Below are 15,292 nucleotides of genomic sequence, written 5' to 3' on the forward strand. Positions count from 1 at the left end.
GCTAATCTAGGAAAAGATGGGATTGGGAAAGATCTGGTGGGAGGGCATGCTAACTCTGTGTCTCCCCCTTTCTGGGACCTGAGGAGCGAGAGCGGGTTTGGGACACGTACAACAGCCTGGAGCAGGAGCTGAGCACCTTGAGAGAGACCCTTGAGTACCTGCTGCACCTCGGGTCCCCCCAGGTACACCCCTGCCCCAAGCCCCCAAGCCCCACCCTGCACTCCAAGATCACTCTGAAACCCTTTTGGCATTTAAGCCCCTCCCATAGAATCAAAGCCCCTCCCATGTTATCTTTAGCCCCTCCCCCTCTGCCTTTTCCTTTCATTTAAAACCCAATAATTAAGACAGTGCTCTTAATTTCAAGACCTATCTTCAGATTCGGAACCACTGCCCTGTCTGGTTCTAAATCTCTCCTCTTACTTTGAAGCCGTACCCTTGGGGTCAAAACTCTGCCCTTCAGCCCTGTCCCATCCTGCAAGTTCATCTCTTGCATTCTGCATCCTGACTTTCACTTTTAAATTTATCCTCTGGAGGCTCCAGTTCTAAATCCAATCCCTTAGTTCAAGCCCTACTCCTGAAGCCCCATTGCTTGGCCTCAGACCCATGTCTTCATTCTAAGCCTAGCAATAGAGTTTCTAAATCATATACCTTCAATTAAAAATTCTGGCTTCTAGTATTAAATGCGTACTCACAGGTTTAAGCCCCACCCTCTTCATACTAACCCCCTCCCCCTTCCTCCTAAAATCCACCCCTCAACGCTAATCCCCCACCTACTGGTGTTAGATATTCCTCAGCACCAGCAATATATGAAAAGAACAATACATCACAACCAAATTAGGCTTATTACAAGAATGCAAGGTTAATTTAACACTTGAAAATAAGTTCATGTAGTTCACTACATTTAATAAAATAAAGAAAAAAACCCACATAGTCATCTCAATAAATGCAGGAAAAACATTTTAAAAATTTAATATCCATTCATGATAAAATCTCTCAGCAAAGTAGGAATATAAATCAACTTCCTTAATCTGATAAGGCATCTATAAGAAACTTAAACTTACAGCAAACATTATTGTTGGCAGTGAAATGTTGAAAACTTTTCCCCAATATTTGGAATAAGACAAGAATGTCTGCTATGGCCAGTTCTAGTCAGCATTGTCCCAGGGATCCTAGGCAGTACAAGGGAGTCTGAGACATAAATCAAAGGTATAAGGACCAAAGAGGAAGACATAAAGCTGTTTTTATTTAAAGATGACAAAACTGTGTATGTAGAAAATCCAAAATAATCTCCAGAAAGATTGGTAGCATAAGCCAATCCAGCAAGGTAACTGAATGCAAGGATAACATGCAAAAATCAATTGTCTTCCTGTATGCTAATAACAAACAATTAGAAAATAAATATTAATAAACAATAGTGTTTACAATTAACATAAACAGATTAAATATCTAGGGAGAAATATAATGAAAGATATGCACAACATCTACTCTGAATGCCACAAAATGTCATTGAGAGAAATTGAAGACCGATATAAATGGAGAGATGTACCATGTTCGTGGATAGGAAAGACACTAATGTAAAGATGTGGTCTCCCCTAATTGATTTCCCCAGTGGGGATATTCGATCCCAATACAAATCCAGAAGGCTTTTATGTGGAGTTTGACAAGCTGACTCTAAATTCTATCTGGAAGTGCAAAAGGCCAAATGTAGACAAGGCAACCTGCAAAAACAAAGCTGGAGGACTAACACAACTGGATATCAATCAAGTCTGACTGTAAAGCTATAGTTAATAAGAGGGCAGTATAGTATTGACACATTAGACAAATGGAACAAAGGAAAGAATAGAATATTCAGAAACAGACTCACATATATTTCTATGGTCACCTATTTATAACAGAGGTAACACAACAGAGCCATACAGAAAAAACAATGTTTATGATAAATGATAATGGGTAAGGTGGATATCTAAATGGAAATTTCAGACCGTTTCCAAGGCCTATCAACTTTAACCCTCCTTGCATTTTCCCACCTGTGAGTAACAAATTCCTTTCCTCTCCCCAGGACAGAGCGTCTGCTCAACAGCAACTGTGGATGGTGGAAGACACACTGGCAGGTCTGGGGGGCCCCCAGAAACCACCCCACCACACTGACCCTGACTCCCCATCCCCTGCACTCCAAGGCGAGGAGTCCTTAGAGAGGGAGGTGAGACTCACCTTTTTCTCACCCCCAGCTTCCTGTTCCATCTGCCCCTGGCCCAACTCATTACCTACTCACCTCTTTCTCTCTCCCTTGAGCAGCTAACCAACCTCAGGCACGTATCCTAAGCTCTGGAAGCCTTTGTTATCTTATTCGTTATACTATGATAATTGTCCAGTGGTGTGCTGGACCCAGTTCCCAACACCTCCCAAGGTCCAATTGCCTGCATCTCTTCTCAACTCCACATTCAGTGATGTCATGTTGGTAGCTTGAAATTGACCATGGTGGGAGTATTTACACCATGGAAATTGGCAAATGCTACAAACCAGGGCTCTTTTCTCCCAGAGGGCATTTGTTAAACATTTACCAGACACCGCTGATCTTAACCCCTACCTTGCAGGGTACTGTAAGAAGGAGAAACTGACTAGAATGTGCCTGACATAGAGTAAGCCGACAGGAATCAGGAGCCACAATGGTCATAGCTGATCATCAGATCATGTATCCGGGAGACCTGGGTTTAGATCTCAGCTTTGCTATCTTTGTGATATCAGTCATTGACCTCATTCTCTGAGCCTCAGTTTCCCCATATATCAAATAGGGATAATAATAGCTGTCTCGTAGATTTACTGAGGGGATTCAATGAAATAATGCTGGTAAAGTACTTAGCAGATGCGTAATCATTATAAAACCTCACATGTATAATGCCCTGCCATGTTCCAGGCACTGTTCTAAGTGCCTTACTTGTATCGATTCAATCCTCAAATCAGGGACTCCCCTGGTGGTCTAGAGGTAAAGAATCAGCCTTACAATGCAGGGGACGCAGGTTTGATCCCTGGTCAGGGAACTAAGATCCCACATGCCACGGTGCAGCTAAGCCCTCGCGCCACAACTACAGAGCCCACGTGCCCTGGAGCCTGTGCGCCACAGCTAGAGAGTAGCCTGTGCACTGCAATGAAGAGCCCACGTGCCACAAGGAAAGATCCCGCATGCCTCAAAGAAGATCCTGTGTGCTGCAACTAAGACCTGATGCAGCCAAAAAAAAAAAAAAAAAAAAAAAAAGCCGTAGGTTAAAATCCTCATATCAAAAGGTGAAATATGGCACAGAGTGGTAAAGTAACTTGCCCAAGGTCACACAGCAAAAAAAATGGCAGAGCTGAGGTTTGGAAACCAGATCTGGCTCCTGGTTTTCAATCTTAATCCTACTTATGCAGTGTCTCAATTGTTAAGTGCTTGAAAATGGTAATAATAGTGGTAATGATAATTATTATTCCCCTTTCCTGACCTCTCCAGAGCCTGCCTGAGTCCTTGGAACTGAGCCTACCCCGGTCCCCTGAGGCTGACTGGGGGCGGCCCCCAGGGGGCGACAGAGAGCTGGCCAGCCCTCGCTCAGGTGAGCGTCTGGAGTCGGGAGGGACTTGCTCGGCATTCCTGGTCCTCACCAGTCCCATTCTGCTCCTCCAGGTCTTGGATCGCCAAGGGTCTCCCGGGCTTCCAGCCCTGAGGGTCGCCGCCCCCCTTCGCCACAGCCAGGAACCAAGGTAGGCAGTCCATCTGGCCTCCTCAGGTCCACTGTAACCCTTTGACCACCACAGGAAGGACCCCCTGTCCCCACTCTTGGGGAAACATCTGGGAGAGAAGAGTTTTAAGGCCACACCCCAGAGCAGAGACAGCGAGATTTGTTAAGAGCGTTGGGACTGAATTTTGTCTCTGCCACTTCCAAGCTGTGTGACTTTGGGTCAGTTATAAAATCTCTCTGCCTCCATTTTCTCATCTGCAAAATGGAGCTAATAGTGGTGTCTACCACCTAGGGCTGATGTGAAGAGTCAAATTAGATGAATGCCCATAAAGCTTGAAAGTAGTGCCTTAGAGCAAGCACTTCATTCATTCATTTATCAATCATTCATTCAATATATACTTATTAAATACCCTCTTCACTGTCTAATAAGGTAGCCAGTAGTCACATGGGGCTATTTAAATTTAAATGAATTTAAATGAAATAAAATAAAAAATTCACTCTCACTCGCTAAATTTCAAGTGTTCAGGAGACACAAGTGGCCAGTGGCTACCCTGTTGGACAGTGAAAATAGAGAACATTTCCGTCATTCAGGAAAGTTCTGTCACATAGAGCTGTTTAGGTGCTCAGGACCCAAACGTGAACAAGATGAGAAAAAAAATCCTTCTCTCATGAATCTGACATTCTAGTGGGAAGAGGCAGGTAATAAATAATTTACTATAAATTATTTTATATGTTCTAAGTGCTAAATAAATAAAAACAGCACGGTGAGGGGATTTGGGATACTTGGAGAAGAGGTGCAATTGTCAATGGCTTGGTCTGGGGAGGCTTCTGGAGAGGTGATGCTTGTGCAGATACCCGGAGGAGGTAAGGGAGCAAGCCTTGGGGGTGTCTGGTGGAAGAGCATTAGCGGCAAAGGGAACAGTGTTTGCAAAGGTTCCGAGGCAGAAGACTCTGGCGTGTTGGAGGAGCAGCTAGAAAGCCAGTGTGGCCGTAACCGAGTAACCGAGCAAGAGGGAGAGGGGTGCTGATGAGGAGAGAGGGGTAATAGGGGCAGATCGTGCTGGGCCTTGTGGTCCAAGGTGAGGACTTAGCTTTGACACTGGGTGAGCCCAGAGCCATGGAGATCTGAGCAGGCACTGAGATGCTGTAAATGGGAACTAACGCCCTCTGGCGGCCACATGGGGGAACAGACAGTGAACAAGGGCTGAGGTAGGGAGCCAGTGAGAAGGTGAGTAGGCTAGTCCAGGGGGGAGAGAACAGTTGTTTGCACTAGGTTAGAAAAAGTGGAGATGTCGAGACAGAGTCGGATTCTAGATATACCGGTTTTCAAACCTTGTTCAAAACCCTTGGGACCAGATGTTGTTTAAAATGCAAAGATTTGCAGATTCTAGTAATTCGGTGCCTATACTGTGTACTCTGCGTTCTATAACACCGCCTGCCATGTCTGGAGCAGCACACTTAAGCAAACACATTACCATTTCTCCAATAAAATGTATGAATATACATATGAAATGGGATAAAAGCTATAAATAACATCACCATTTAAATGTCAAGTTTAAAAAAATAGCAATGAATTACTTAAATGGAGTCAGGGGAATAAAAATAGCTTATAAATATCAGGCGCTTTTTATTCTTTTATTTTTTGGAGAGTTATTTATCTTTTTGAATTTTTGAATTTTATTTTATTGATTTTTTTATACAGCAGGTTCTTATTAGTTATCCATTTTATACATATTAGTGTATATATGTCAATCCCATTCTCCCAATTCATCCCACCACCACCACACACCCATGCCACTTTCCCCCCTTGGTGTCCATACGTTTGTTCTCTACATCTGTGTCTCAATTTCTTCCCCAGGCGCTTTTTATTTCTAAGGAAAAGGTCCTGGGTTCCAGATGCCTGCAGCCAGCACGCAGTTATTGTTTTTTGATTTTTTTAAGGCGGTGGGTGGTTTATCCTTGCTCTTCACGGAGTGTGAAATTCTATTGTTACAAGCTGTATGTAGAGAAGCCACAATTTCTTTTTTAAACTTAAAAATTTTTTTCTATCGAAGTATAGTTGATTTACAATGTTGTGTTAGTTTCAGGTGTACAGCAAAGTGATTCTTTTCCATTACAGGTTATTACAAGATATTGACTATAGTTCCTTGTGCTATACAGTAGGTCCTTGTTGTTTATCTCTTTTATATACAGCAGCGTGCATCTGTTAATCCCCAATTCCTAATTTATCCCTCCCTCCCTTTTCCCCTTTGGTAACCATAATTTTGTTTTCTATGTCCGTGAGTCTGTTTCTATTTTGTAAATAAGTTCATTTATGTCATTTTTCAGATTCCACATATAAGTGATATCATATGGTATTTCTCTTACTTCACTTAGTATGGTAATCTCTAGGTCCATCCTTGTTGCTGCAAATGGCTTTATTTCATTCTTTTTTTTTAAATAGCACTTTTATTTTTTAAAATAATTAATTAATTAATTTAGTTTTGGCTGCTTTGGGTCTTTGCTGCTGCGCGTGGGCTTTTCTCTAGTTGCGGTGAGCGGGGGCTACTCTTCATTGCGGTGCACGGGCTTCTCATTGCGGTGGCTTCTCTTGTTGCGGAGCACGGGCTCTAGGCGCACGGGCTCTAGGCGCACGGGCTTCAGTAGTGGTGACACGTGGGCTCAATAGTTGTGGCTCGCGGGCTCTAGAGCGCAGGCTCAGTAGTTGTGGCACGTGGGCTTAGTTGCTCCGCAGCATGTGGGATCTTCCCGGAGCAGGGCTCGAAACCGTGTCCCCTGCACTGGCAGGCAGATTCCTAACCACTGTGCCACCAGGGAAGCCCCTATTTCATTCTTTTTATGGCTGAGTAATATTCCATTGTATATATGTACCACCTCTTCTTTATCCATTCATCTGTCGATGGACATTTAGGTTGCTTCCATGTCTTGGCTATTGTGAATAGTGCTGCCATGAACATTGACGGGGGGGATGCCACAATTTCTTGTTTGCATAATAATAATGCCCAGGAAAATCGTAGACATGTTCCAAACATTTCGGATGTCGGCTTTTTCCAGGCACTGCCACCTGTGTCTTGTGTGTGTGCCTGTGGCTCCAGCACGCCCATGAGCAGGCCACCTGAGCCTGGCATCCTTCAAGCCTGTCATTGTTATCTCTCATTGCTGTTGGCGATTATTATTATTATTTTTGGCTGCACCGTGCAGCTTGTGGATCTTAGTTCCCTGGCAAGGGATTGAACCCGGGCCCTCGGAGTCCTAACCACTGGACTGCCAAAGAATTCCCTCGGTGACATTTTTATAGGAGCGCAGTGACATTATGGAGCTCTTTGATCCACCATATACATTTTTTTCAGAACTCAGTTTTCATCAGCTGTTATCTTAGCAAACTCATCAATTGTAATTTCTGACCTGCAGATGCTCTGCCACCCAGGTATTAAAATATTTGACATCATATCCTTCTTTAGTGTTGCCAGCTGATGCTCAGGATCAATGTTCTGGTCTTCATGGAATGTTCTAGCTTGTTTCATAACCAAAGGCCATTCAGGGGGCATCCAGTTACTTCCTCATGAACACAGGGTCCGGGTCTTCAGGTTTTGCCCTCTGCAGAGTTTCTCTACTTGTCATCAGTTCCTGCTGTCACTGTCCCAGTAAAACTTCTGCAACGTGTCTTTCTGTTTGTGTCACATCACATCTTGAGGGTCCTATTTAGTGAGATGTCCCTGCAGAGGCTCCACAATCCTGTTCCTGGCGTGATTCTACTTTCTGAGCTCTTGGAAGTGACAGGTGCTTCTGTTTCTTTCCACTCTCTTTGGGGCGATCTTTGGCTCTTTTTGACACCTTCAGAGAGCAATTAAACTAGAAGTCATAAGTAACAAAACAAAACACAAAGCAAGAAAATTGCAGTTGATGGCAGAAGCCCGATGGGTGTGATTCAGGCGATGCCTCACATCACGAACACTGGGTGCATATTGGCACCGATTTAGAAAAACAAATGTCAGTTTCAGATTTTTTTTTTTTTTTTTTTTGGAAATGACAGATAAGAGATTTGGGGAACTGACTTTGAAGGTGGAGCCAACAAGTTTGCCATTCTCATTGGTGCTGGGGTGGTCCTTGGCCTCTTGTGGACTGGGTTTTGTCCGGCCACTGGGGTTCCTGAACTGAATCAGGCCAGATCCCAGGCACCAGGAACCTCAGACACAAGTACTATCAGAACAGGCGGAGGCGTGTGCTGAGATGGGGAAAGCACGAGGCATTGGGGGACTTCAGGGGACAGTTCCCAGGCAGCCTGGGCATGTTGGGGATGGTTTCCTGGAGGCAGACAGACCTTGAAGATTGAGTTAGAATTTATCCCTGGCAAAGCAGGGAAACAGCTAGTGCAAATGTCCAGACTGAGGTGGGGAGTTAGGAAGCCAGGGCTTCTGCTAGCCTACAGAATGCCTTTTTGTGAATTAGAGACAGGCGCCCCCTTCTGCGTGGACGGAACCTGGCGTGGTCAATGGAGGGCTTAGCCCTTGGGCAGTGAGCAACCCATGCAACCACACGTGGTCAGTTGGGAGCACAGAGCTCTGACCTCTGGAATGCCATCTGCCAACGGCAGGGTTGTTCAGTCCAGGTCCACGAATTCCTCAGACCCTTCTTGACTGCCAGGCTCTACAAGGCGAGGTCCCCAGACCAGTCCCTGTTTTCAAGGACCTACTCTTCCGAGTTTGCCGTGTAGTGAATCTCTGCACCACAACCCCTATTTTTCTGTGGCTTCCCCCATCCTGAAACTGGCAAAGGGCTCCGGCAGGAAAAGTATGGCTGATGGACTTGGCAGGACTACTCCGATGCCCACTAAGCCATCAGCAGATGACCAATCCAAGTAGAGTGACAGGAGCAGTTGCTATGTCTCCCCTTCTCCCTAAACTTTGGCCAGTGCCGGAAGAAATCCCGAATTCCCTTATTTGCTCGTCATACTGGTCTTCTAGGGACCAGCCCCTGTGGAAGGTGTTGGGGGGCGCCCTGCCATGAATTAGTCCTGGTGCTGGAGTCTGATGGGGGAGAGGCATGAATGCAATCCTCATACACATCCGACAGGGATGAGCAATTTCATAGGCGGGCTCAGAGCATTGGGAAGCCTTTTAAAGGTTAGGTAAGGTGAGTCTGGATGAATGAAAAAAGTTTGGCCATGCAGGAAACAGTACTCCAAACAGGGAACAGGCTATGTACGCAAAGGCATGGAGGGGATAAAGAAGCTGCAGCTCTGTATCGGAAACAAAGCTGAATTTATTACTTGCTTAAGCAAGACAGACCTCTTGTAAGAGACAGTCGCTCTGAGCAAAGCGGAGAGCTGACGTCATATGGCGTAGAGCTCGGAAACCGGTGGACTTTCGGGTTTAGGAGTTGTTCGACCTTAAGATGCGGAAGCTTTGTGTCTTTTGTTGATTGGCTGATTTTCAGAAACGCGGGGCCATCGCTGATTGTCTGGCTTTCAGGAGCGCGGTTCCGGGGATGCCAGTTACGATTGCTTGTTCGAATAGGTGGTGTTGTTCCCCCCTCCCCCCACCTCCCTTGGCAGTGCCACGCAGCATGCAGGATCTTAGCTCCCCGACCGGGGATGAAACCTGTGCCCCCTGCAGTGGAAGCGCTGAGTCTTAACCGATGGACAGCCAGGGAAATCCCCTCGAATGAGTTTAAAAGCATTTTTGGTGCTTCCTTATTATCCGTGGAAACCAAGTAATCAATCTGTCCTTTCTTAGGAGGAGAGGAACTTTATTCTCAGTGGTGTGTATAAAGGACGTGGATTGTAGGAGCTGCGCCGAATAACACTTAATCTTGGGACTGGCTCCTGCCTCAGCCGTACCGCGGCCAGCATCCAGGGGTGGTGTAAGGTTCTAGGTATTTCACAGCTGATCAAGGAAAAAGATATGACCACTAGGTGGCAGTAGCACACAGAGCTTTAGTTGGTCCACACTGACAGATTTGCCTGTGGGAAAAGTCCCTCACAGCATGAGACCCTCCAGAGGTTACTGCTTGGGGGCCACTGCCCAGGAGGGGGTGGGGGGGCGGGACAAGGGAACACCCAGGAGAGAAGGAGATTAGAGAAGGGGCTTAAGGGTCTAGGTGATGTGCTTAGTAGCACAGAGGGGAGTCTCTGGGTCAGAGAGCTCCTAAGGGCAGCAGCCTGTTGGGGGCTTTTTTTGTTTGTTTGTTTTGGTCCCGCCGCGAGGCATGCGGGATCTTAGCTCCCCGACCAGGGATGAAACCCGTGCCCCCTGCAGTGGAAGCGCGGAGCCCTTAAAACCACTGAACCGCCAGGGAATTCCCCGGTTGGGGGCTTTTATAGCTACAGGTTGATCTTACCTATGGCTAGCAGATGCTGGGTACAGCTTCACGGAGTATTCAAAGCAGGCAGGCTCTAAATGGCTAAAAATATCCGTCTGCTTGAGCTATCTTTGAAACAAGAGATGTGTAAAAGTTTCAGTTTGGCCCTAGCACGCTTTCGGGTCAGTGGTCTGGCCTGCCATGAAGAAATAAATGACATAGGGTCAATTTACAGGGACCATGATGTATCTAACAGGTGGGCATGTGACTCAGGATCGACCAAATCAGAGTCAAGTAGAGTAAACTGCAGTGATTGGTCCTACAATAGCAACAGATCTAAGCTGTCTGCCTAGAATGTTCTAGTTGGAGACTGCAGTGGAGAGTTCTCTCCCCACCCCCATCCCCTTTGTTTTTTGCTTAAACAATAAATTTATTGTCTTACTGTTCTGTAGGCTAAAAGTCTGAATCAAGGTGTTGTCAGGGCCATGCTCCTTCTTTTTTTTTTTAATTTAATTAATTTATTTATTTGGCCGTGCTGCACGGCATGTGGGAATCTTAGTTCTCTGACCAGGGATCCAACCCGCACCCCCTGCAGTGGAAGCTTGGAGCCTTAACCACTGGACCGCCAGGGAAGTCCTGGGCGATGCTCCTTCTGAAGCAGCTAGGGAGGGATCCGTTCCTTGGCTTGTGGCATTATAACTTCAGTTGTCACGTGGCGTTCTCCCTAGGTGCATGTTTGTGTCCAAATTACCCCCTTTCCGGAAGGATAACACGTTTGCAGCTCTATTGGCCAGTTTCCTGCCTGTAGCATCCCAGATGTCTGACAGCCTTCCTTCATTTTGTCCCATCTCTGTCCCCTTCAGTTTGACTTGGCAGCTTTTCTGCTGAGTTGGTTTACTGGGTCCACACATCATCACATGCCTAATCTCTCAGCAAATGGTTTTCTGGACACACCCTTGGTGTTCTCTTCAGAACAAGCTTCCTTGCAATACACATAGGCTGCGAATGTTCCAAATGTTCAAGTTCAAGTTCCCCCTTGATTTATCTCCATCCTCTTGCATTTTAAGTTCTTAAGGCTATAAGTAAGTGATCGTGATCAAGGTGTCATCAGAACCATATTTCTGATAGCTTCTGGTAAAGTTCCTTGGCTTGTGGCAGCATAACTGCAATTGTCACATGACAGTCTCCCTGTGTGTCTCTTCCCTCTGGTTTTGAGGGCGAGAGAGAGCCTGTAAAGTCCTCCCTCAGACAAACCCAAAGTGATCCTCCTGACGATCTAGTTACACGATAAATCTCATTCTTCCTTTTAATGTTTTCAAAGCTGATTCAGAGTATTTTTTTGTTTTTTTTTAATCACAAGCAACCCGGAGTCCTGACTACCACTGCAAAGAGACTTGATCTGTCCAGGGAAGTGCGGGTGTTTGTCAGTCTGGGGCTTCGGGTTTGAACAGGGCAGCTGATGGAGTTGAGGCTGGAGAGGTGGGTAGGGACCAGGCCACAAGGGGCCTCCAATGCCTTTGTCCTGAAAGCGCTTGGGGGCCATGGAAGGACTTGAGCAGCAGAGGGACAGCCTGTGCTCTGGGTGTAGAAGTAGCCCTCGAGATCCGGGGTGAACTTATTGGGAAGGGCAAGGCAGGGGGCTGAGAGGTTTAGGGAAGAGAGAAAACAGAGGCCAAGGTTGGAGTATCGCGGTGTTTCTCATCTCCCCAGGTCCCCCTGGCCCGGCCCCGGATGAGTGCTCAGGAGCAACTGGAGAGAATGCGCAGACACCAGGAGTACGGACGGCCTCTCCCTCGCCCAGCCTCCCCCCGGCTCCTCACTCTGGGGAGGACACTGTCCCCAGCCGGACGCCAGCCTGAGGCAGAACAAAAAGTGAGGGAAACGGGTGGGGCGGTGAAGCAGCAGTGGGTTCTTAGTTCCTAGTTGGAGCCTCAGTTTCCCTCTCTGTAAAATGGGGATGTTTCCTTCCTCCGTACCCAGAACAGGTTTCCAGATTTTACCCCGCTTGTACCTGTGCTGAAATCAGCATCCTGGCTCCCTTATCGGTGGAAGACAGGGTGGGCCAGAGACAACATCTCCACCTCACCAGCGTTCTCCCTCCTCGGGGAGGGGGTGGGGGGTCACAGGTCTGGATTGGAAGCCCAATTTTCCTTTTCAGTTACTATGAGTTTTCAAAGGCAAAAAAAGAAAAGAAGAAAAATTGATCAAGTAAGGAAATAGATTTTATTCACGTTATGGTGATGGGGAGAGGACTCCAGATCCAAAGATCAGAGTGGTCGGGGCAGGATGGTATTTTTTGTTTGTTTGGTTGGTTTGTTGTTGGTGGTTTTTTTGTTTGTTTGTTTGTTTTTGGCCACGCCATTGCGCAGTGGCTTGTGGGATTTTAGTTTCCCCACCAGGGATTGAACCCGGGCCCTCTGCAGTGAGAGCGCAGAGTCCTAACCACTGGACCGCCAGGGAGTTCCCCATGGATGGTTTCATCTTAGACTTTTCTAGGGAGGAATTAGACAAGTGGGATGATTTTACAGTTGGGATTGTTTTTGTAAACAGGGAGCATCTCAAGTCAGCTGAACACCAAACATTTATCTCTATGTCTAGCTAGTCTGGGGGCGACAAAGAGTTCAGCTAATCATTTATGACAAAAGGAATGTGAATGTGGAGGGTCTGTTTCTGGCCTTGTCACAGGTAAACGGGGTGGGGGGGTCATCTGTGAATCTTGTCGATGAAAATTCTATTAAAAACAAGTTAACAAGAAAAAAAGGGAATTTTATTTGAGCCAAACAGCATTGTAACCTGGGAGACTCTCAGAAAGCTCTGAGAACTGTTCCATGTGTTAGAAGTCAAAAGGCACACTCATATCCATTTTTCAGACAAAGGATCGTACATCAAAATGACATACTGATGGGCTTCCCTGGTGGCGCAGTGGTTGGGAAGTCGCCTACCAATGCAGGGGACACGGGTTTGAGCCCTGGTCTGGGAGGATCCCACATGCCGTGGAGCAACTAGGCCCGTGCACCACAGCTACTGACCCTGCGCTCTAGAGCCCGCATGCCACAGCTACTGAGCCCACATGCCACGCCTACTGAGCCTGCGTGCCACGGCTACTGAGCCTGCGTGCCACGGCTACTGAGCCTGCGTGCCATGGCTACTGAAACCCACGCACCTAGAGCCCGTGCTCCGCAGCAGGAGAGGCCATAGCAGTGAGAGGCCTGCGCACCGTAACAGGAGTGGCCCCTGCTCACCCCAACCGGAGAAAAGCCCAGCACAGCAGCGAAGACCCAATGCAGCCAAAAAACTTAAGATAAATAAAATAAATAAATGTAAAAAAATAATAATAACTTAAAAAAAAAGACATACTGATATTTTTACATAAAAAGTTCACCAAGGATACATAGTCTAGGGAAGAACATACAAAGCCAGCAGCAAGTCACCATGATCTTCTACAGAGTTGGGAAAGAATACTGTTCCTTTAAGAAGTTACGTTGGTAGTGTCGAAAGAAAGGGGGAAAAAAATGATCTTTACGATAGAGCAGGCACTGCCATCTCTGAGGAGCTCTGGTTAATGTGTAATGCAGATGCACACTGCACGTTAGGGAGGGAGGGAGGAGACTCAAGCACACAGAGAGAATTTTATGTTTAATTTTTCTTGTCCTGTCTTAAAATAGCAATTTTACTTCATCAGTCTTATCTAAGTCATATAGAGAAGAGGGGTTCTTTGCAGTAAGCCTTTTACCAGAATGCAAAAGGGCTGGAGGGGTGGCGGGCGGTGATTTTCCGAACTCCCCTTGTTTTCCAGGAGCTCAGGTAAAGTTAAAAATTGGCAGTGTCTTTGGGGCAGTTTTATTCCCTTTCTGAGCCCCTTCACCCTCAAAATGAGAACATGAGGACTTCCAGATGAGGAATTCTAATGCCCCAATTCCTTTGCAGCCTGTCTTGGGACACTCAGGAGCCCAGAAATGGCTTAGAAGCTCGGGGTCCTGGAGCAGGTAAGGAATTGGAGATCGGGGCAAGGAGCAGGGAAATCAGCAAAGGGGAGGAGAGTAGCATTGCTATTAATGTCTCCTGAGTACTCGTGAGTACTAAAGTACAGATCGCAGAGTCTTTTAGAGACGCTTGAGTTCCTGAGGAATCAGAAAGCCCTAGTTCGCAGTGAGACCTGCAGTTCCTTGGTCGATATCAAACTCCGCCCCTCCGTCAGGAAATCAGAGAAAATTTCCGGCAACCGGACTACAAATCCCACAATGCACGCGGGCTTTTTAAAAGAGGGTCGCGCCCAGTTTAAAACCCTTTAGAGACACGTGCTAGGGACTACAACTCCCAGAAGGACACGCGGGGCACTGTGGTCCTTACTGTACTGGCTAACTATACAAGTTCCCCAAATCTCTTTCTTTCTAGTCCAAGGAACACCACCCCTTATTTGCCGACATCCGAAGGGCACCGGGAGCGAGTTCTCAGCCTCTCTCAAGCCCTGGCCACTGAGGCGTCGCAGTGGCACAGAATGATGACAGGTGAGAATGGGCTGGGGACTTTGGGCTCCTGGGTTTTAGGGAAGAGGGAGTCGGAGGCCTGGAATCGTAGGTGCTGATGGGTAGGAGTCTGAGGAATCCTTTATCTTTATGAGGAAAGAGCTGGACAGGGCTTGGGAGTTCTAGATCCCAGGAAGGAGGGGCCCAGGGTCCAGGAATTCTGGGTCTGGGAGAGGAGGGAGCTGGGAGGTCGGACTCCTAGGTCTGAGAGGAAAGGCCTGGGGGAGTCTGGACTTCTGGGTCCCAGAGTTTGCCATTCTCATACCCCATTCGTCCTCTCCAGGTGGAAATTTGGAGTCTCGAGGAGACCCTCTTCCCCCTGCCCCGCCGCCTCCGTCAGAGCCCCCGCCCCAGGTGTCCTCCCCCCCAAGATCTCCTCCAGCTGCCAATTCCCGCTCCTCGGGGTTCTCCCGCAGAGGTAGTGGGCGCGGCGCAGGCCCCGCCTCCTGGGAGCCGACGTGGGGTTCCGGGATCGCCCCTCCCGCCCTAACCCAAGACGAGGGGGCGTGGCCTCTTCGAGTCACTCTGCTGCAGTCCAGCTTCTGACCCGCCTAAAAGTGGCAAACAATCAGAGAGTGAGGGCGTGGCCTGGAGGTACCTCCCGGAGATCTGGAGCCTCTCCGGGAACCTGGGGGCGTGATCTGGTCCCCTCAGGTGGCCTAGAAGGGGAGGGGTTTCTATGGCCAAAGTTTGGTTTTCCCAACACTTGTCCAGATTTGGATTAAAACTTTGAACTTTTAGTCAAGAACTTTCTGT

General features: G+C 47.4%; 1 protein-coding gene across 5 annotated transcripts in view; it reads left to right on the forward strand.

Annotated features, from left to right (window-relative positions):
• The window catches only part of PLEKHA4 (pleckstrin homology domain containing A4), a 31,854-nt gene extending 16,570 nt beyond the window's left edge, over positions 1–15,284 (forward strand). For 4 of the 5 annotated variants that reach the window (XM_082437374.1, XM_082437372.1, XM_082437371.1 and 1 more), the window contains 8 exons: positions 84–182; positions 2,060–2,200; positions 3,485–3,590; positions 3,656–3,732; positions 11,721–11,882; positions 13,938–13,996; positions 14,406–14,518; positions 14,820–15,284. In XM_082437374.1, coding sequence (XP_082293500.1) covers positions 84–182; positions 2,060–2,200; positions 3,485–3,590; positions 3,656–3,732; positions 11,721–11,882; positions 13,938–13,996; positions 14,406–14,518; positions 14,820–15,082 — 1,020 coding nt within the window. In that variant the 3' untranslated portion in view covers positions 15,083–15,284. The remainder of the gene's footprint in view (positions 1–83; positions 183–2,059; positions 2,201–3,484; positions 3,591–3,655; positions 3,733–11,720; positions 11,883–13,937; positions 13,997–14,405; positions 14,519–14,819) is intronic. The other variant, XM_082437370.1, reaches the window with a different exon arrangement.
• Positions 15,285–15,292: the final 8 nt, after the last annotated feature.

This window comes from Balaenoptera physalus (genome assembly GCF_965194825.1).
Source record: "Balaenoptera physalus genome assembly, chromosome: 19".
NCBI lineage: Eukaryota > Metazoa > Chordata > Mammalia > Artiodactyla > Balaenopteridae > Balaenoptera > Balaenoptera physalus.